At 46.2% G+C, this 20,352-nt stretch overlaps 1 protein-coding gene across 7 annotated transcripts in view; it reads right to left on the bottom strand.

Moving 5' to 3' along the window:
- Positions 1-5,853: 5,853 nt before the first annotated feature.
- Celf6 (CUGBP Elav-like family member 6) overlaps positions 5,854-20,352 on the bottom strand; it is a 32,203-nt gene continuing 17,704 nt past the window's right edge. For 2 of the 7 annotated variants that reach the window (XM_052762518.1, XM_052762569.1), the window contains 9 exons: positions 10,395-10,523; positions 10,222-10,301; positions 9,907-10,050; positions 9,677-9,809; positions 9,446-9,595; positions 9,159-9,221; positions 8,576-8,893; positions 7,898-8,053; positions 5,854-7,129 (listed from right to left, as the gene is read on the bottom strand). In XM_052762518.1, coding sequence (XP_052618478.1) covers positions 7,926-8,053; positions 8,576-8,893; positions 9,159-9,221; positions 9,446-9,595; positions 9,677-9,809; positions 9,907-10,050; positions 10,222-10,301; positions 10,395-10,523 — 1,145 coding nt within the window. In that variant the 3' untranslated portion in view covers positions 5,854-7,129; positions 7,898-7,925. The remainder of the gene's footprint in view (positions 7,130-7,897; positions 8,054-8,575; positions 8,894-9,158; positions 9,222-9,445; positions 9,596-9,676; positions 9,810-9,906; positions 10,051-10,221; positions 10,302-10,394; positions 10,524-20,352) is intronic. The other 5 variants (XM_052762529.1, XM_052762535.1, XM_052762560.1 and 2 more) reach the window with 5 other exon arrangements.

Here is a 20,352-nt window from a genome sequence, read left to right as displayed (position 1 = left end):
GCCTTCCCAACACCCAGGGGGCAAAAGATGCATCTGGTAAGTACCTGAGAGTTGCTTTGTGGGGTGTGCCTTGGCCAGTGGAAAATAACAGATGAGGAGGGGGTGTAGATGGAAAATCCCATTGGAAATCCCCTTGGTGAACTACTCCACAATGCAGCTTCTCCTTGCAATACTGAATGCTTAGGAGCAAGGCTGGCACTGCCTGTGACCGTCCCTTTCTTCACTGCTTATGTAGAGCGGTTGCCAGCACAGTGCTACATCATCCTCAGATTGCCTCCTGTCTCCCTCCACCCACCACCCCACCCCACCATCCTGGGTTTCCACACTCAAGTCATTTTCATCTTTGCCCGGAGTCTGCTTTCCAGAGGACCTGAGTTAAGATATAGAGATATAATAAAGTCCTATCTCAGCACTGGGGCCTAACCATGAGTAGTTGATTTTCCTATTCAACTACAATTAATCTAGCCTGGGTAGCTGGTTTTCTGTCGGGGGCCAGGAGCCAAGGTGGCAATGTCAGGCCATTTGTGGACTACTTACCTGGAAGATGAGGCTCATTCCAAAGGCTCTCTTCCTGAGTCCCTGAATTTCCTGTTGAGCACCAAAGGCATCTATGGGGAACGCTAGACTCAGTTTTCAGTCTATCGTGATAAGCTGGGTAAATAAGGTCTGTAAAAATGTGACCCAATATGTGCCAAGTGTCAACTCAGAGAAGGGCAGAAGCGAAAGCTGGAAGTACAGATCCAGATCCAAGCTGCAGGCTGGGAGCCAGCGACCTGGCATGCCCTGGTTCTGAGCTTATTAAGCCCAAAGAATACCAGGCTGTGTCATATACAAACATACTGGTCATGGGGGAGGCCCAGAGGCCACTATTGAGTTCCTGCTTAGCTTGGCTTTGTCATGATGGATGCTACAGCCTCAGGACAATGGGTGCCCAAAGTCTATGACTGAAGCTGGAAAGGAGCAAGGAGATCCCTGAGTCTCTGTGACTCTAATGCTTTCTTTGGGAGAGTATCCCATGTGTGCTCTGCTGCACTGAGGTAGGGGTGAGCCTCCAGATATGAGCAGAGCACATAGTGGCATAGCCAGAGTTGTTTCTGGCTCAGCATATATGTATATGTATGTATACATGAACATATAGTGTATATGTATATATGTATATATATACACATACATATATAATATATATTGGTTTTTCGAGACAGGGTTTCTCTGTGTAACAGCCTTGGCTGTCCTGGAACTCACTTTGTAGACCAGGCGGGCCTCAAACACACAGAAATCCACCTGCCTCTGCCTCCCAAGTGCTGGGATTAAAGGCGTGCACTACCATTGACCAGCTCTGTGTGTGTACATATATATAGTTTTCTTTTTTAATTTTTATTATTTTAATTATGTGCATGAGGGTATGTACACATGAATACAAGTGCTCACAAAGATCAGAGATGTTAGATCCTAGAGCTGGGGTTACAGGCAGTTGTAAGCTGCCTGACATGGGTATTGGGACTCAAACTCAGGTCCTCAGGAAGAGCAGTATGTGTTTCTAACCACTGAGCCATATACACTATTTTTTTATGTATGAGTGCTCTGCATGCATACCTGCATGCCAGAAGAGAGCATCAGATCCTATTATAGATGGTTGTGAGTCACTATGTGGTTGCTGAAATTGAACAATTGAACCCAGAACCTCTGGAAGAGCAGCCAGTACTCTTTAACTGCTGAGTCATCTCTCCAGCCCCCAGAGCTGTTTTTGAAGTCAGAGGTAACCATGCTCATCTCAGACCAAACGCCTTTTTCCTCTGCATTCAGGATACCTGGGTTGCATCTAGGGAAAGGCATCTGCCCCAGGGGTCTTGTTGAGGGCTGAAGACTCTGCCCACAGTCTCCCAGCTAGTTGAGTTGTCAAAGGGTTCCAGATTCAGGGTTAGCTGACCCAGCCTCCTTGATGTAGCCTCCATGTAAAAACTGGCTAAGGCTGGAGGCAGAGGCATTCAGGAAGCTGCAGACTGATGGCCGGATGAGTACTTGTGTGATTGCCTCAGTCCTGCATTAAGCATCTTCTTGAGGCTGAGGCCTAGAAATCAGGGATTTTGACTATTCAGTGAAGGCCAAGGATGCTGGAAAATGAGCCATACAAGAACAGAATGGGAGTTGTCTCTGTAGGGGCAGCAGGATAGATGGTCTGTTATAGAACCAGGAAGCTGAGGAGTAGAGGAAGGCTCAAATTGTGACCTGTTGCCATTATGGTTATCTCTGTCAGCTTGACACAACCCAGAATCACATGGAAGAAGAGTCTTAATGAGGAATTGTATATTACTGAATTGGCCTGTGAGCATATCTGTGAGGGATTGTCTTAACTGATGTAGGAAGCATCCCACAGTGGGTCTTTGCACCAGTCCCTAGGCAAAGGGTCATGAACTGTGTAAAAGTAGAGAAACCAAGCTGAGTATAAGCAAGCAAGCCATTGAGCAGGTCTGCACCCAGTTCTCTCTGCTCTTGCCTGTGGATGTAATATGCCTAGCGCTCTGAAACTCCTGTTTGATGTCCCCACAATGATGGACTATACCCTGGAACTGTAAAATGAAATAAGTCCCTATCTCTCCTAAGTTGCTTTCTGCCAAGGTATTTTTTTTTTTTAAATCACAACAACAGAAATGAACCTAGAACAGTTGCTAAGAGGTATAATTTTGGAGGGCCAGATCAAGACTCAAGGATGAGCACTCAGCAGAGGTCTGGAAACCATGGGAGTTTTACTAGCCTACAGAGAGCCCAGGGATCAACTAATCCTCACAGTCAGCAAATAGACCCAGGGGTGCTGAATTGCTAAGGCAATCCTTAGATCCAAGTCCATGAAGAACTGGGTGAGAGATGCTTTGATTCTAGAAAAGCCATCTTCTCAGGGATGTCCACAAAAGGTCAAGAAAGGAGATTGGAGTCCATTGTTTTCTCTTTTGTCTTATTTCAAATGGAAGAGTTTAAAAAATAATGGTCTAATCTCCCTCCACTTTTTTTTTTTCCAGACAGGGTTTCTCTGTGTATCTTTGGAGCCTGTCCTGGAACTCACTCTGTAGAGCAGGCTGGCCTCGAGCTCACAGAGATCCTCCTGCCTCTGCCTCCTGAGTGCTGGGATTAAAGGCATGTACCACTACCGCCCAGCTGTCTCCCTCCACTATTTTATATTAGTTATTGTAGGAGTGAAAAATCGGGCCTTTTGGCCACATACTGCAAAATCTTCAGGAAACATCTGGACCTGATCAAGAATCAGACATCACTTGGGGATCAAGACTGGGTCAAGAATGCTGGGCGGTGGTGGCGTACGCCTTTAATCCCAGCACTCGGGAGGCAGAGGCAGGCAGATCTCTGTGAGTTCGAGGCCAGCCTGGTCTACAAAGTGAGTTCCAGGAAAGGCGCAAAGCTACACAGAGAAACCCTGTCTCGAAAAACCAAAAAAAAAAAAAAAAGGACTAGATAAAGCAATTGTGTCCACAACTGCTTTGTCTCTCACATACACAGAAAACAGCTGTGTATGCTTTGGTTGGGCCCAGGATTATTACACTATTAATTAGCCAGACACAGTTTTGGAATTGTATGTTTGTCAATAAAAGTTTAGGTACAATAAAAGGTAAAATGTGCTAGGTGTCGATTATCTTTCCCTTTGCCTAGCTGTTTCTCCTCTTCCTCACAGACCTGGAAAAATGGCCCAGTTTTCTATCTTAGAGGTATGCACATGCTCAAGGCTGAGGAAAGTCTTCCCTAGGATTTTAGAGCTAGAAGTAGTGAGATCAACATAAAAAAAGGAAGTGGAATAAAGAGGTAGAGACATCATCATTTAAACCCCTAGACCCAGCAATGCCTAGAGGCAGGGATTTGTCCTTTGACCAATTGTTTATGCAAGCTATTTAATTTCCTATAGGCAGGGATTTATCCTTTGACCAATTGTTTATGCAAGCTATTTAATTTCCTAATGACCTAAAGATGCTTGTGTTTAGGTTTTGGTACTTGCAATTGAAAAGGGCAAGACTATTACAAGAACACACAAACAAAGACACAACACCATATTGCTCAAACTCAAACATTCTACAAACCTTCCATTACCTTACCAAAGGTCTAAGGGACCAGATAAATGCTTAAAGCTTTGTGAGCCACGTATGGTTCTTTATCATCATTTTGTTTTGACAACTCTTTAAAAATATAAAATAGGGACTGGAGATAGGGCTCAGTACTTAAGAATGGACTGCTCTTGCAGAGGACCAAGTTCAGTTTGTAATGCCTTCATTAGGCCACTGACAAACACCTGTAACTCCAGTCCCAGGAACTCCAATGCCCTCTGCTGACCTCTATGGGCACCTGCACTCATGGGCACTTCCCCACAGAGAGACATGTACACATATTTATAATGAAAAAAAAATCCTTGAAAAAAATTTTTTAAAAAATCATTCTTTAAAAAAATCATCCTTAATGTGTAGGACATACAAAAATATGTCACAGGTCAGGTCTGGCTGACAGACCATAGTTTGCCAACCCTTAATCTAAATTGCACCAACCCCTGCGGCTTGGGGATCTAGTGTTTTCCAATCCCTCACTCATACCCTACTGTATGAAATAAAATAAGTTCCATATTGTTTCAAACGCCTTGACATGACTCAGTACTGAGTTAAGGTTCAGGGTAGATTTAGAAATGGTAAAAGGGTCTTGACTTATTTATAAAGTAATAGAATCTGAAATAAGTGATTATTATTTCTTGGCTATAAACACCTTTTTAAAATTATGCATTTGCTCAAAGACTTTGTTTGAATATCTCAGTTCCTTCTTGATGACTCTTCACCTTAATCTTCAGGAAGACTTTCTTGGATCTCCCAACGTTTGGGCTGGGTTAGTAGTTTTCTTGCTCTAGACCATATGTGTCCCTCTATCGTATGTGCTTTCATAGTCTGCATTTCCCCTTAACTCCTGCTACTTGGTAGTAGCCCGAGCCCTAGAACAGTGCTTAGCACCTAGCACTGAGAGAACGCTCTGCTTTTAGGTGAACACCTGAAGTGTGTTTCTGTGTGTGCCTGTGCATGTGCACATATATGCAGAGACCAGAGTACAACTTCAGCTATCATTCCTTAGCTTTTTTGAGATAGGGTCTCTCATTGTCCTCAAACTCACCAATTTGGCTAGGATGGCTGACCAGTGGACCTCACAGATCCACTTGTCTCTGTTGAAGTGCTGAGGTTACGTGTGCATGCCTGTTTTGTTTGTTTGTTTGAATGAGTTTTGAGGAATTGACCTCAGGTCCTCGGGCTCACAAGGCAAACACTGTATTGTCTGAGCTGTGTCCCTAGGCCCATGAATATGTCTTTGTTTGAATGGGCAGATGTTGCATATCTCCACCTGTACCCGAGGCGCTCGTCTGCGGGTTAGCACTATGCTGGTGTATATGTGCCTCCACATCAGTTCCTCTCCCAGCTGGCAATTATATGTGGATGTAAACCACAGCTAACCTGGTAATGTAGTTGACAAATCTAGTTTTAATTCTCATTACTTCCAAAAACCAGTCAAAGACAAAGGACCAGATGGAAACAGGTTTTCTTAGAAAGTGCCTGGAGGGCATTATCCTCTTTCCCACCCACATCCTTCACTGTCCCAGTGTTATCAGATGGCAGGCCTCCAGTGATGGACCAGAGTAGCCCCCATTCTGTGGGGCTTCGAACTAGGTTGATCCATGACTTAGGGGTGGGAGTGTAAATTATTCCCTCAGGGGAAAAAAAATGTGTCCTAGGCCCTGCAGGCCCAGGAAGGGCTGGCCAAGGCAAGGTGAACTGTGGTGTTCTAAGCTGAATCTTTGCCCATCTCACAGAAGCAGGCAGGAAGCACCACTGTTGATCAGCTTTATATGGCACCCACTGTATACAACAGACAGACAAGGACAGACAGACAGAGCACACACCACTTCTAAGCTGAACACTGCTCACCATCTAAAAGCACCTTGGGTAAGCACACGTGAGACACACTTGCATAGGAAAGATGTACTTTTTAAAGGAATGAATTAGTATTTTGGCAAAACATCTACTTCCCTCCCGGGTCCTGGGAAAAGAGGGACCTCTAATTCTGAAGCTTCTACGTAGTGAAAATTATCCCCTTCTCAAAGGCAGTATTTACAGCAGCAAACCTTCCATATCTGTTGTCAGAGCCCTCTACATATATCTTGAGTCTACTTTACAGGTGGGCAAACTTAGACTAAGAGACAGAAGGTGGCCTGGAGCTAGGGGACACTGGGGAAACAAGTCGCAAGAGGAGGGGAAACAGGAGGTGTCTCAGCTCAGCCAAGGCGCGGCCTTGGCCTGCCTGGACTGGGAAGGCAAAGGCTCCCTCTTTCTTCCAGTCTGGGGAGGCTGGGGCTCCACAGGAAAGGGCATCGGGAAGGAAAGGCAGGTTCCCATTCTGATGGCTGGGGCCCTCCCAGGAGAGCAGAAGGCAGAGCAGGCCTGAGCCCCTCTTGAGGCCTCGTCAGGGATGTTATCTGAGCTTGGGGATTGTGGGTTCACTGCTTCCATAACCCTCTTCTTGCTGGAATATGAGTCTAGACTTCACATCCTTTTCCATTTTTTAAAAAGGGCAGGGTAAGGAAGTAGCTTCAGAAGGAACGAGACACAGGACTACCTTTCCACAGCCTCCTCTGCTTAGGCTGGGCTATCAAGGGTCTCCTTCACCCTGTCTCCTAGGGGTATTTAAAGGCCGCTTTTATGAGACTCTATACTGTCTTTTTTGTCTCTCTTCTGTTTTTTCTTCTTTGTTTTAATTTATATAGATATATATATATATATATTCTTAAAAAAAAGCAATAGTCCTTTGGTCCCTAAACACTAAGGAATGATATGATTTTGAACGAAGTAAGTCTGGGCTTCCCTTGTTGAGAAGTCCTTGGCACCCCCGAGGCCCTCTGCTGGTTCCCTTAGATCAGTCGATCCTCAGCCAGCACTGGTTGCCCTGCCAGCTTGAGCGCCCCGTGGAACAACCCACATGATGAGTGGCCTGAGCCCCAGGCGCCAGCCCTGGATCCGGTCCACCTCCGTCTGCTGTCACTTCTTCCGGTAGGGCCACTCCAGCCTTTCTGTGCTTTTCTTTTTCCTTCCTTCTCACTCTTCAGTTTCTGTTGTTGGGTATTAATTGATAAGGAGACAGGGGCAGGAGGAGGCAAAGGTCACTGAGGGTAAGATAAGAGCAGCCTGTCCCCTCTGTGACATCTCAGCTAAGTGTCTGGGTTTCTCTTCCTGGCAGCATCCTGGCCACAGAAGCCAGCCCTGCCTGGATCATAGGCAGATCACTGTGGTCAATGTCCTGCAGGAAGTTTCTGGGGCAGCTTGAGTGGGCTGAGGCCAAGGGGACCTGCAAGGACAGCACAACTCTCCAAGTTGCAGGCAGCCTCCTACGGCCCTTCCAGACTGGCCCTTGTCACCTCACCGCTCATTGTCCACGAAGCCCTGCAGGCCTATTGAGGATCTTTACCTCTCTCCCTTCTTCTCCACATTAGCTGCTCTGTTCTTCATTCTGACTGCCCAGTGGTTCCATCCCCTTCACCATAAAGTCAGGACTTAGGGTCCATGAGCTCCTCATGAACTGAACCAAACCCCATTTACCACAGCCCTCCTATATGAGCTCACTGCCTCTGTGGCCTCCTACAGCTGTTGCCAGAATATATTGGGCTGAATTTTCCTAAAAATCGCCTCTCCAAGGCTGGAAACACCAAGGCTGTCTAATTCATCTTGGACTTCGGGTTGAAACAAAATCCCAGTCTCTGTTCCCCTTGTCCCTCTTCTCTTTATTCCTGGATTTCTCAGAGGGCAGTACCCCAATGTCATAAAGTTGGCAGGGTCTTGGGACCTGGGTCCCATTTGCCTGACATCCATCAAAGACTCACCTGTCTGTGACTGATCAGTGAGTGCAGATCAGTAAGGCCTGTTGGCATCCTTAGGTCTCTTTAGCTGGACCTTGAGCCTCTTCATGCCGATTTGAAAGCCATTCATGGCTTGGATGGCAGTCTGGGCACTGGTTGGATTGTCAAAACTAACAAACCCTGGAGGGTGTGGGCAGACAGGTTAGCTGGGAATCCAGCTTGCCAGGGTCTCCTTTCTCTAATTTCCAGGCTAGGTCCATCACATATGTCCCTTTCCATTGCTTAACTATGTGAGCATGTATGCCTACATAAGCATAGACACATGCTTAATAGAGGTAAATCATCCCTAAAGGTGTGATTTCCAGAAAGATGGGAAGTAAGTCTGGTCGGGGAAGGGACCAGGTGTTGGTCAGAGTATTTCCCTGATTTGGGTGGGCTGCTTTACTCCACTCCTCCCAATCTGGCTTCAGATCAGCAGTTGGGGTCTGAAGGCAACTCATGATTCCAAACCTAGACTCATCCCGCTCTGGACAAACTCCAAAACTGCAACCTTCCTGATTTCACACACTCAGTTACCCAAGAGTCTCAGGTGATCTGAAATAAGGCTTGCTGTGCCCATACTTTGTCTCATAACCTTCAGTCTCTGGAAGCCTTATGTATGGTCCCTAGGGAATCCTGAGGCGCAGGGATGGATCAGCTCACCAAAACACTTGCTCTGGTTGGTGGCACGATCCACAAAGACTTTGGCAGAGACAACGGCTCCGAAGGGCAGGAATGTCTGTATGAGTTCTGCATCCCCAAACTCCTGAGGCAGGTGATAGATGAAGAGGTTACAGCCTTCGGGGCCTGCAGGAACAGGAGCAGGCTTGTTCAGGGGAAGGACCCCGAGGGGCACCCCCACATTCACAAACCGCTGCTCTCCAGCCCCCAGGCCCTCACCTTCTCTTTGTTGTTGAGGCAGAGCTGAAGGCTGCTGAGGGAAAGCTGTGCTCACTGGGCCGTAGGCCGAGGGATAGGCTGCTGGAGACAGAGGTGGGAGCGGGCAGTGACCCACAGGAGCCATTTCCCAAACAGATCCCTATGTGCCTGGCCACCTCTGACAGGTTCAACCCAGTTCACCATAACCCTTGTCCCAAGACAGGTCGCTGGGGGCTGGGAACTGAACAGGATGGAAGAATTAACTCCTCGGAACAGAGCCTAACCCCCCACAAATCTCCCTATTCCTTTCTGAGGCCGTTTAACACCCCACATCCCCACCCCCGGTCTGGGCAGCACCGAGTGAAACCTGCATAGTGGTGTATCCCAGCGTAGGCCTGCTGCAGGGGGTCAGCCACACCGGGGCTCTGGGCTGGAGAGAGAGGGGGCCCAAGGCCCACGATGAAGGCAGGTGGGCAGGGGTCAGAGGCCAGGGGCCAGGGGAGAGACCCTGGGTGGGAGTGTGGGAGGTGGAGGACCGCTATGAAAGGCAGCAGGGAAGATGGGGGAATCCCTTCCCCCCAAGCAGGACCTTGCCTGAAATGCCTCGCTTCCACTCCATTTCCAGGTTTGAGTCAGCAGGGTAGGGCGACCCACCTGGGTAAGGGGAAAGCCCGTTGTTATAGAGTGTATCGGAGCCTGGCTGTCCGTTGGTCTGGGGGGTCAAGGAGCCGAATCCATTGACCCCCATGGGCGCTGGAAGGCCGGGGAGTGCACCAGGGCCGCTGCCACCAGGTGATGTGTTAGCTGTAGATGGAGGTAAGAGAGTCAGGAAGTGAGACTTCATGGGCCCTCTCAACCATGGCTTCAGTCTCTTGGGTCCCTTACCTGCTGTAGGCAATAGCGGTGCAGCCACCAGGCTGAAGGCCGCTACGTGCTGCATCTGGGCGGCCACCGCGGCCACCTGGCCTAACCCGGGACCCTGCGCCGCCGCCAGCAATGCTGCCTGGTGTTGCAGAATCTTGGGGAAGGAAGAAGGGCGACTGTAGAGGCCTCAGCGGCTGGTAACTGCCTTATCTCCCGACCCGGAGCCAGGTGGGCCCGAGGCAGGCACCTACCGCAGTGGTGTAGGCGCCACAGGCTCCGAGAGGCAGTGGCGCTGGATGGAAAGCGCCCAACTGGCCAGCCATTTGCTGCATCCTCCGTAGTGCGCGCTCGCGGTCAGTGTCTGCCAGCTTCACCACCAGGCTGGATGAGGCGCCCTGGGCCGAGGAAGGATTTGGTGACCTGTACTGACCCTGGCTGAGATCTAAGCCCAGCGCCTTTCCCAGCAGGCAAAGGTCACCGAATGCAGAGAGCCCGTTAGGTGAAGGGAACAGGTCCTCTACCCCGCTGGCTTCACCCTCAGCCCAGGTCCCCGCTCTCGCTCTCACCGACATTGTCCTGCTACCATGCAGTCCCTGGATGGCAGCTTGAGCTTCCCCTTGACTCCCGAATTTCACAAAGGCACAGCCTGGTGCAGGAAAGAAGAACGGAATGACTCAGGCTACAGGAGTCAAAGGGTAAGAAAAGGTCACCGGGATAACCCAGGGGTAGATCAGGTCACCTTTACTGGTACCATCAGGACTCCGCAGGACAGTGCACTCCTCGATATGGCCGAAGGGCTGGAACAGACGTCTGACATCCTCCTCACCCTGCTGCTTGCCCAACATCCCCACAAACAGCTTCCGGTCCTCTGGGGACAAAGCCAGGAATGACCTGGGGACCCCAAGTGTTCCTAGATTCCCCAGAGTCGCCTGTGGAGCTTGGAAAGGTGGCTCACCAGTCTAACTCTAGGAAGACATGTAGGGAGTGAGAAGGCCGTGGGACCCTAAAGCTGGGTCTCTTGGAGGGGCAGGGTGACCTACAGGCAGATGCAGAGGGAAGAAACTCAGCTGAGATTTCCATCATGAAAACTGGATCCTGCAGAAGCTCACAGAGACTCATTGCTGCTCTTGTGGGAAGTTACCCAGTCTTGATGCCGTTGGGGGACAGAGCCCTATACACATCATGTTATACTTTGACCTTTTTTATTGTTAGACTTGTGTGCAATGTTGCTGGAGACTCAGAATGCTGGAGGAAGGGATGCTTGACTGTGACCTTACTGGTCAGCCTGGTGGCAATGGCCAAATCACTGCCCTTTCTTGCTTAAATTAAGGAGGGCTCTGTTAAAGAAAGAAACAAACAAACACCAGCACAGAACACAGCTATCCTACTCTACTGTTTTAGCCTTAGACACTCAGCACTGGAATGGTGAATCCTTAGCCCCAGTACCAAATCTAGCCAAAGACCTACAGAGAAAGTTTGGTTTTCTGAGCTTCTGACATTAGCGTTTTCCCCAGTGTGTCTGCTGAGCCCCTGAGCCCCTTTCCTAATTCCCAGACTTGGCCCTCTTCCATCTCCTTGCCTAGCTTCCAGGGCCCTCCCTGAGCCCTGTGACCTCCTTTTTGACGTCTCATGCGCTCATGTCCTGATCCCTCCTCTGGTGTGGTAACGCCTTGGAAGAACACATTCTGTCTGTAACCTAGATGATCATCAAAAAACAAGGCATCTCTCCATGCACCCTCATTGCTGTGGGATGGTCTGTATGTCAAATGTGTTGCTGATTGGTCAATAAATAAATCACTGATTTGGCCAGTGGCCGGGCAGGAAGTATAGGCGGGACTAACAGAGAGGAGAATTGAGAGAACAGGAAGCTGGGTGAGGAGACACTGCCAGCCGCCATCAGGATAAGGAAGATATAAAGTACCGGTAAGCCACAAGCCACGTGGCAAGGTATAGATTAATAGAAATGGATTAATTTAAGCTGTAAGAACAGTTAGCAAGAAGCCTGCCACGGCCATACAGATTGTAACCAATATAAGTCTCTGTGTTTACTTGGTCGGGTTTGAGCGGCTTGGGACTGGCGGGTGAGAGAGATTTGCCCTGACTGTGGGCCAGGCAGGAAAACTCTAGCTACACCTCATTGCCTGTGGGAGTGGCAGAGAAAGGGACGGGATTGTAAACGGAGTCTCTGTCCCATGAGGAAAGTTAGAGGGCTTGGATTTGAATAAGGGATTAGCTATACATCTTCCAAGTCAGACCTCTGCAGCACTGTCTAGGAAGCTGAGATTGAAGGGTAGGGTCCAGTGGACTCACTGTTATAGTCTGGATTCTTTCTAACGTAAGCCTCTGAATTAGGGGTGGGGCTTGCCAGTGTAGGGCACGAAGAACATTGGGAAAGAAGGGTTGGTTGGGAATCAGGCTTCAGGTTTTATCTTTAAGATCCCAGAGCTCAGAAAAATCCAGCTCCTAAACCCCTTTACTACCTCACAAGCTTGTGGGGTAAGAGTTCAACCCTGTGGATGGTTTGTTTTTGCTTCTACAGGTGTTAGTGGGAGAATTAAACCTGTGGAACAGATCCCTGGTTTCCCAACCTCTTAAAAAAAGTGGTGAAATATATCGTTTCAGCAAAAATATTAAGATGGTGCTGGTGAGATGGCTCAGTGGGTAGAAGCACTTGCTGACAATGATGAACCTGATTATCTATCTATCTATCTATCTATCTATCTATCTATCTATCTATCTATCATCTGATGAGCCTGAGTTCTATCCCTGAAACCCACATAGTGAAAGGAGAGTACTGACTCCCACAAGTTGTCTCTGAATTCCACATGTATGCCATCTCTCTCTGTCTCTGTCTCTCTCTCTCTTTCTCTCTCTCTCTCACACACACACACACAAATCAATCAATCAATCAATCAATGTAATAAAGTATTAGGGTAAAAATAAAGATGTAAGAGAAAATCAGAAATGCCTGGACTGAAGCCAGAAAAGGGAGCTGAAACCTTCCCTGTGCAAGCCAAGGAAAGCTCTTCAAAACCAATAAAAGATAGAGGGTAGAGTTCCGGATAACCCAAGAAGACTGGAAAGAACAAGGGGGCAAGTAAGTCACTAAGCAATATCAAAGATGGGGCTCAACCTTCCAGGAATGGGAGGAAGTGGAAGGCAGCATCAGTGTGGATTTGAGTCTTGTACAAATATTATGAAATTCATGGCTTTGCCCTAACATTGAAGAACAGGCCTCAAGTGGTCAGGGAAATGTCCAACATCAAACGTCAAGAAGTCTGTGCTATTGTTCTGAGCTTTGACATTAAAATATGCCCATGTCTACAAAAGGTCTGGAAGTGTCTGGAGAAGATCCCAGAACCTCCACAGTCCCAAGGGAGCTTCACAGTGCTCTAATTTATAGTAGAGCTGTGTCACTGATAGGGTCTGGAAGCTGTCATGCCTCCTGGGCCAGCAGCCAGGTAGCCCTGTGTGAGAAGAGAGAAGACAAGCTTAGATGAAGCTCCTAACACAGTAAAGAGGTTTGTGTGGACGGTGGCCTTCTCATCCTTCATTTAAACTTTATGTTGCCCTTTTCTGCCCATGGTGGAGTGTGGGACAAAGGTGGCCTCAGCATAGCTATCACAGGCACCTTTGATCCTCCTGTCTCAGTAAGATCCTCTTGATTTAGTCATTTCCATCAGGGCATTGAGCCTATGGTTCTGGACTACTGGGATGTAAAAAAGTCATCTTTGAAAAGAGCATTCCTTGTGGGCTGTGTTCTCTGTTTCCAAGGTTATCACTTGAATCTTGGAACTTTCTTTGCTACTTATGAGGATTTAATGTTCACAGGATGATGAGCTAGGCCACGGTGACTATGAACTTCAGGCAATCCAGAAATGGTGGGATAATTTTAAGAGACTTGATCAAAGGCAAGCCTGGGTCCTTTAGTGCCGCCTCCAACACTAAGACTCTAAGGCTTATTGATTCTCCTTCAGATAGAAAGGATGGTGCTAACAGCCCAGATATATCAGTTTCCTCTAAATCAAACTCTACTAGTTTATTTAAAAAAAGGATTCTAGCCGGGTGGTGGTGGCGCACGCCTTTAATCCCAGCACTCGGGAGGCAGAGCCAGGCGGATCTCTGTGAGTTCGAGGCCAGCCTGGGCTACCGAGTGAGTTCCAGGAAAGGCGCAAAGCTACACAGAGAAACCCTGTCTCGAAAAACCAAAAAAAAAAAAAAAGGATTCTACAAGAGCTAGGAATAAATGTCTGAGTGAGGTCTGAGGATGTAGCTCAATGGTAGAACACTTGTATAGCATGACAAAACCTGGAGTTCAGTCCCGGTACTTAAAACCATCTGAGTAAGAGTATCCAACGGGGGCTCGAGAGGTCACTAAGCTGTGAAGGGCAGCAGCTGCTCTTCCAGAAGACCCATGTTTGATTCCCAGCATCCACATGGTGGATGGTTGACAATCATCTAACTACAGTTCCAAGGGATTCAATATCTTCCTCAGGTCTCTGTAGGCCTCAGGCACACACATGCTGCATAAACATACACGCAGACACAATACCCATACCCATTAAAAAAAATAAAACATAGAGTATCCCATGGAAGGTGGGTTGGTCTGTAAAGACAGAATATCAGTTGTGGACTTCTACCTTCCTGGAGTGGAAGAAAAAGGGAGGTAACATCAGTGGGGAGTTGAGACATAATTGGAAAGCCACATAGTTCATATTGATTGCATTTTCCTATTGGCACCTAATGTATACTCCTTGTTATTCTCTCAGATGTGTTTGAACTCCAAGCAAGTGACTTAGGCTCTCACATGTTCATCTCCATGAAGCTACTTTGTGTATCTGGTTATATAGGTCAGGAATTCTAATGTAACCAATGACAGGTTTGAGAGCCCAGAATCAGTCTAGTCCTGCTGGAGCAGTGGCTGCAGCAAAGCCTCTCTCCCTTGGTGTTACGCTGCAGTGGAAGAAGCCAAGGAAGACTTAACAAGGAGGCAAAACCTCCTGGCCAGACAAACATCAAGAAACTGAAAAGGCCTGGGATGCAGCTTACTTGGCAGGATGCTTGCTCAGTATGGGTCCAATCTCTAGCACTTCATAAATCAGGCATTGTGGCACACACTTGTGATCTCAGCACTCAGGAGGCCAAGGCAGGAGAATTAGGCATTCAAGGTCATCCTCAGTTACATAGAGGCAAGCCTGGGCTACCTGAGACTCTATGTCAAAAATAAAAGGCTTAGCCAGTTATGGTGCTTACCTTTAATCTGCACTCGGAAGGCAGAGGCAGGAAGATCTCTGTGAACTCAAGGCCAACCTGGTCTACGAAGTGAGTTCCAGGCCAGCCAGGGCTACATAGTGAGATACTGCCAAAAACAAGTTTTGTCTTCAGTGGGCAAAGAACTGGGTGGTGTTATGGTAGGTGGGGGCAGAACGGCCAGCTGGATGCCAGCCTGGGTTATGTAACAAGACACTGTCTCAAAAATCAAAACAAACAAGCCAGCTAATCAACTAAACACACCATCAAAACCAAACAATAGGCAAAGATCTTAAATTGATATTTCTACAAAAACATACCAATGAGCAAGAAGCATATGAAAAAAATTTTAATATTAGTCATCATTAGGGAAATGGAAGTCCAAACTACAAGGAGACATCACCTCCCACCTACTGAAATGACTGCTGTCAAAGACACATACACACACACGAATCACAAATGTTACTGAGGGTGTGGAGAGACTGGAACGTTGGTGCCAAGAAGGAAGATAAAAGGGCACAGTTGCCATGGTACAAATAGTATCTGGTTTGGTGGCACACGCTTTTGAACCTAGCACCTGGGAAACAGAAGCAGGTGGATCTCTGTGAGATCAAGGCAAAATTGTCCACAAAGAGAGCTCCAAGCCAGTCAGGGCCTCACTATAAGACCTTGTCTCACTGCCCCTCCTCAAAAGATGTAATGTCAGTCCCCAAAAATAAAAACAGAATTATCATATGACCCAGCAATATCTCTTTTGAAGTATTTACACCAAAGTATTAAAAGCTTTGTTGTACTTTTTTCCAAAATTATTTTTCTTTTTAATTTATCATTAATAATTTTGCCTATTCATGGGATACAGTTTCATGTTTTGATATATGTATGCATTGTGGAATGACTAAATTAAGCTAATTAACATATCCATCACCTTAATTACTTGACTTTTCATGGTAAATTCTTACATTTCTTTTTAAATATTTATTTCATTTCTTAAAATTTTATTTATTTGTTTTTGAGACAGGGTGCTATATATAGTCCTAGCTGTCCTGGAACTCACTATATAGATGAGGCTAGCTTCAAACTCACAGAGATCCACCTGCCTCTGCCTCCAGAGTGCTGGGATTAAAGGTGTGTGCCACCACACCTGGCTTTGTGGATTTTTTGGTTATTCACTTTTTTTAAAATTTTTATTTATTTATTTATTTATTTATTTTGGTTTTTCGAGACAGGGTTTCTCTGTGTAGCTTTGCGCCTTTCCTGGAACTCACTTGGTAGCCCAGGCTGGCCTTGAACTCACAGAGATCCGTCTGGCTCTGCCTCCCGAGTGCTGGGATTAAAGGCGTGCGCCACCACCGCCCGGCAGTTATTCACTTTTTTAATTTATGTATATCTGGGTGCCTGCTTTCTATAAGTATGCACACCATGTTCTTGCAGAATCTTTGGAAGCCAGAAGAGGGCATCATTTGGATATGGGTGCTGGGAACTGAACTTGGATCCTCTGCAAGAGCAGCAAGTGCTCTTAACAGCCGAGCCCACTCTCCAGCCCCACAGAAAGGCATTCGATTCCCTGGAGCTGGAGTTATGGATGGCTGTTAAGTCACCTGACAAGGATTCTGGAGACTGAATGCCGTCCTTCTGTAGGAGCAGTATGTGAGCTGAGCCGTTTTTACAAATTATTATTAACTCTAGCTGCCATGCTCTGTAACAACCCACTAAAACATGTTCCTCTGCTTAACAGAAACCCGGAGCCTTTGGGTAACGTCTCTCCTTCCTCCATTCCCTTCTCCCATCAGCCACTGTGAGCCACCATTCCATTCTGCTTCTGTGAGTTCCTCTTTATATTTTACACGAGTGAGATCATGTGGCATTTGTCCTCTGAGAAAGCAGGATCCTAAGGACATGTCTGCATACTCAGTTATAATGCTATTTATCACCATGGCCAAAAGGTAAAAGTAACCCGAACACTCACCAACAGATCAATGGATAAATAAGATGAAGCATATGTATCCAGTGGGCTGCTGTTCAGTCTTAAAAAGGAGAAGCATTCTGACATTTCCCACCTCGAGGGATGAACCTTTAGGATATTATATGCTGAGCAAGGTAGGACAGTCACCAAAAGACTGATGCTGCCTATTTTCACTTTCATGAGTTATCAGTAGTCTGACTGCTAGAAACGGAGAGCAGAATGGTGTTTGCCAGAGGCTACAGAGATGGGGAAAAGTTTAATGGTGTCAAGTTTCAGGGTTCTGGTTTTGTGTGTGTGCACATGTTGGGGTGGGGAGGGCACGTGCACATGTATAGAGTGGATGTGGAAGCCAGAGGTGGACACTGGGGGTCTTCCTCAATCACTTTCCATTCTAGTTTTTGACACAAGCTCTATCACTGAACCTGGTGCTCACTAGACTAGCTGCCCAGAAAGATCTAGTAATCTCCTTGACTCTCTACCTTCCAGTACTGGGAGACACACAGTTGGGCAGGCTTTTACATGAAGGCTGGGATGGAACTCAGGTCCTCAGGCTTGCATGGCAAATACTTAACTTACTGAGTCCTCTCCAGGCTGTTTACATTTTGAAGATTAAAATCTTTGGGGGTTTGGTTGCACAAACATGTGAATATACTTAACACTAGTAAGTATAACACTAAAATGGTGAAGATGATACATTTTTTTAAAAATTCACATTATTTTGTGTGTATATGTGTTTTGCCTACATGTGTGTATGTGCACCACAAGTGTTCTTGGTGCTCTCCAATGCTAAAAGAGGGCATCAGATCCCTTGGAACTGGAGTTCCAGATGGTTGCAAAGCAATCTGGGTGCTCGGAATCGAACCCAAGTCCTCTAGTACTCCTAACTACTGATCCGTCTATCAGGACCCTATTATTTGCATTTTATTATTAAAACATAAACAAGAACTTTAAAGAAGATGGCAACAAAGAGACTTAGAGCAAGAAATGGAAACAAGATGCTGCTGACCCTTCATTATGATCCAAGAGAGCCAGGGCTAAGTAAGAAAGGCAAGCCAGGCTCTAGGGTGAGAAGACACTTCAGGGGTGCATTTTCCTTGGTGGGTTGCATGCCTGTGTCTGAAAAGCATCACTTGTGATGGGGGCTTGCCTTGGGTTCCACCACAGCCAAGGCCCTAGAGTGTTATAACATCCGATTAGCATGATCTGCTCTTGGCCAAGATGCTGACAAGCAGCTCTCTTTACCTTCAGAGGCAGAACACATTGCAGGAAGCCAAGCGTTAACTTGAGGGCAACTCTCAAGTGCTCTCTGTAAACCTAACGAGTTAGACTTGTAGGGAAGAGAGGGGGTATTTTTCTAGAATAAGAAGCCTGCCAACCAAAGATAGAAATAACCATCACTGACTGTATTACAACAGTTGTTGCTAAAGTATGTATTTGATTTAAAACAGTAACACACAACCAGCTGTAGCAGTGCACACTTTTAATCCCAGCACTCAGGAGGCAGAGGCAGGCAGATCTCTGTAAATTCGAGGCCAACCTGGTGTACAGAGCAAGTTTCAGGCTACAAAGAAAAATTCTGTTTCAAAAAAAACAAAATTAAAAAAAAAGAAGAAGAAGAAAAGAGAAGAGAAGAAAAGGAGGGCATATAGGAAGGTTTGGGTAGAGAAAAAGGAAGGGAAAATGATGTAATTATATTTTAATCTAAAAAAATTTTAAATATTAAGAAGCTGGAGGGATGGTTCAATGGTTAAGAGCATTGGCTATTCTTCCAGAGGGCTCGTTTTGATTCTCAGCAGCCACATGTGTCTCACAATCATCTGTTACTCCAGTTCCAGGGGATCCAACACTCTTTTCTGGCTTCTGCAGAAACTGCACACTCATGGACAACATGACAAGTAGGCACACATATAAATAAGACAATTTTAACAAGTTAAACCAGAGTATTGTAGTACACACCTGTAATTCTATCACTCTGGGTCTGAAGCAGGAAGATTACAAGTTCAAGTTTTGAATTAATTAATTACTTAATTAAAAAGTAGAAAGAGTGTATTGATTGGTGTATTGATTACTTTAATCTATTTCTGTACCTTAGGTATGTTGGATGTGTAAAGATTTGTGTAGCTTAAAGAAATGCAGCCAAGTTGGGAAGGAGAACGAACAGAATAATCGCCAATGTGATTTATTAATTTATTGACTATATTATAAAATTGAAAAGGAAGGAAAAATATAAATTTAGTGTTCCACTGATTTTAGAGGTTTCATCGTGACTAAACATTATTTTCCTATAAGACTATACTTACAATTTAACTCATTATTAATGTTTCAAAAGTAGAGAAAGAAAAATCCATAGTGGTCCTCATGCTGAATAACAAATAATGCCCATTTATGTAGTAATCATTGTTCGATCAACTTAGGATCCTTACCTCTGATAACATTTTCCATTCTGAAAAACCTTGGGATTTTATCCCAGGAAACTTTCTCCACTTATTTATTGGGATAGGGTCTTGCTATGCTGACAAGGCTAGCCTCAAACTCTTGAGCTCAAGGGATCCTTTTACCTAGCACGCCAAGTATCTGGGACTATTCATATGTGCCACTGCATCCGGTTTCAGAAAACATTGTAATGCTCACCTTAAAAAAATCAAATTCGGCCGGGCGGTGGTGGCGCACGCCTTTAATCCCAGCACTCGGGAGGCAGAGCCAGGCGGATCTCTGTGAGTTCGAGGCCAGCCTGGGCTACCAAGTGAGTCCCAGGAAAGGCGCAAAGCTACACAGAGAAACCCTGTCTCGAAAAACCAAAAAAAAAAAAAAAAAAAAAAAAAAATCAAATTCGGGGATGGAGAGATGGCTCAGAGGTTGGGAGCACTGACTGTTCTTCCAGAGGACCAGGGTTCAATTCCCAGCACCCGTGTGGCAGCTCCCAACTGTCTGTAACTCCGGTTCTAGGGGATCTGGCATCCTCACACAGACATACATGTAGGCAAAACACCAATGAACATAAAGTAAAAATAAATAAGTTAAAAAAATAAATCCAAATGCTGGAGGAAAAGTTTTTGATGACATGTTTGGCCAACGCAGAAATAAATATTGTTTATTTGATAGGAGATGGCTTCTCTCTAGGAAATTCAATTCATTTTTCTTTAATAGTTTACTGTTTGATGTATAATTGCCATTGGATGAAAAGTAGAGACCAGGGTATGGACTCTATGAACACCATGGAACTTAGCTTCAGAATTCATAAGACCTAGCCAGGATACATTAAAATAACATAGTCTATGCAGGTGTGGATGCGTATCTTTGAGAAAAGTGTCCCCAAACTTAAAGGGGGCAGCCATGGAAGAAGAGGATCCTAGCAGATAGATCCTGCTGTACTGCTATCATTATTGTGCTGTAGGGATTGAAATCCTGAGTTCTGGGGCTGGGGAGATGCTCAGTCGGGATAGCGCTTGCTCTGCAAGCACGAGGACCTGAGTTCCATCCTCAG

Source organism: Peromyscus californicus, unplaced genomic scaffold (assembly GCF_007827085.1).
Source record: "Peromyscus californicus insignis strain IS unplaced genomic scaffold, ASM782708v3 Scaffold_11__1_contigs__length_118956290, whole genome shotgun sequence".
In the NCBI taxonomy this organism is placed as follows: Eukaryota; Metazoa; Chordata; class Mammalia; order Rodentia; family Cricetidae; genus Peromyscus; species Peromyscus californicus.
Note: the sequence above shows the minus strand (reverse complement) of the source record. Positions and strands in the feature narration are given on the sequence as shown.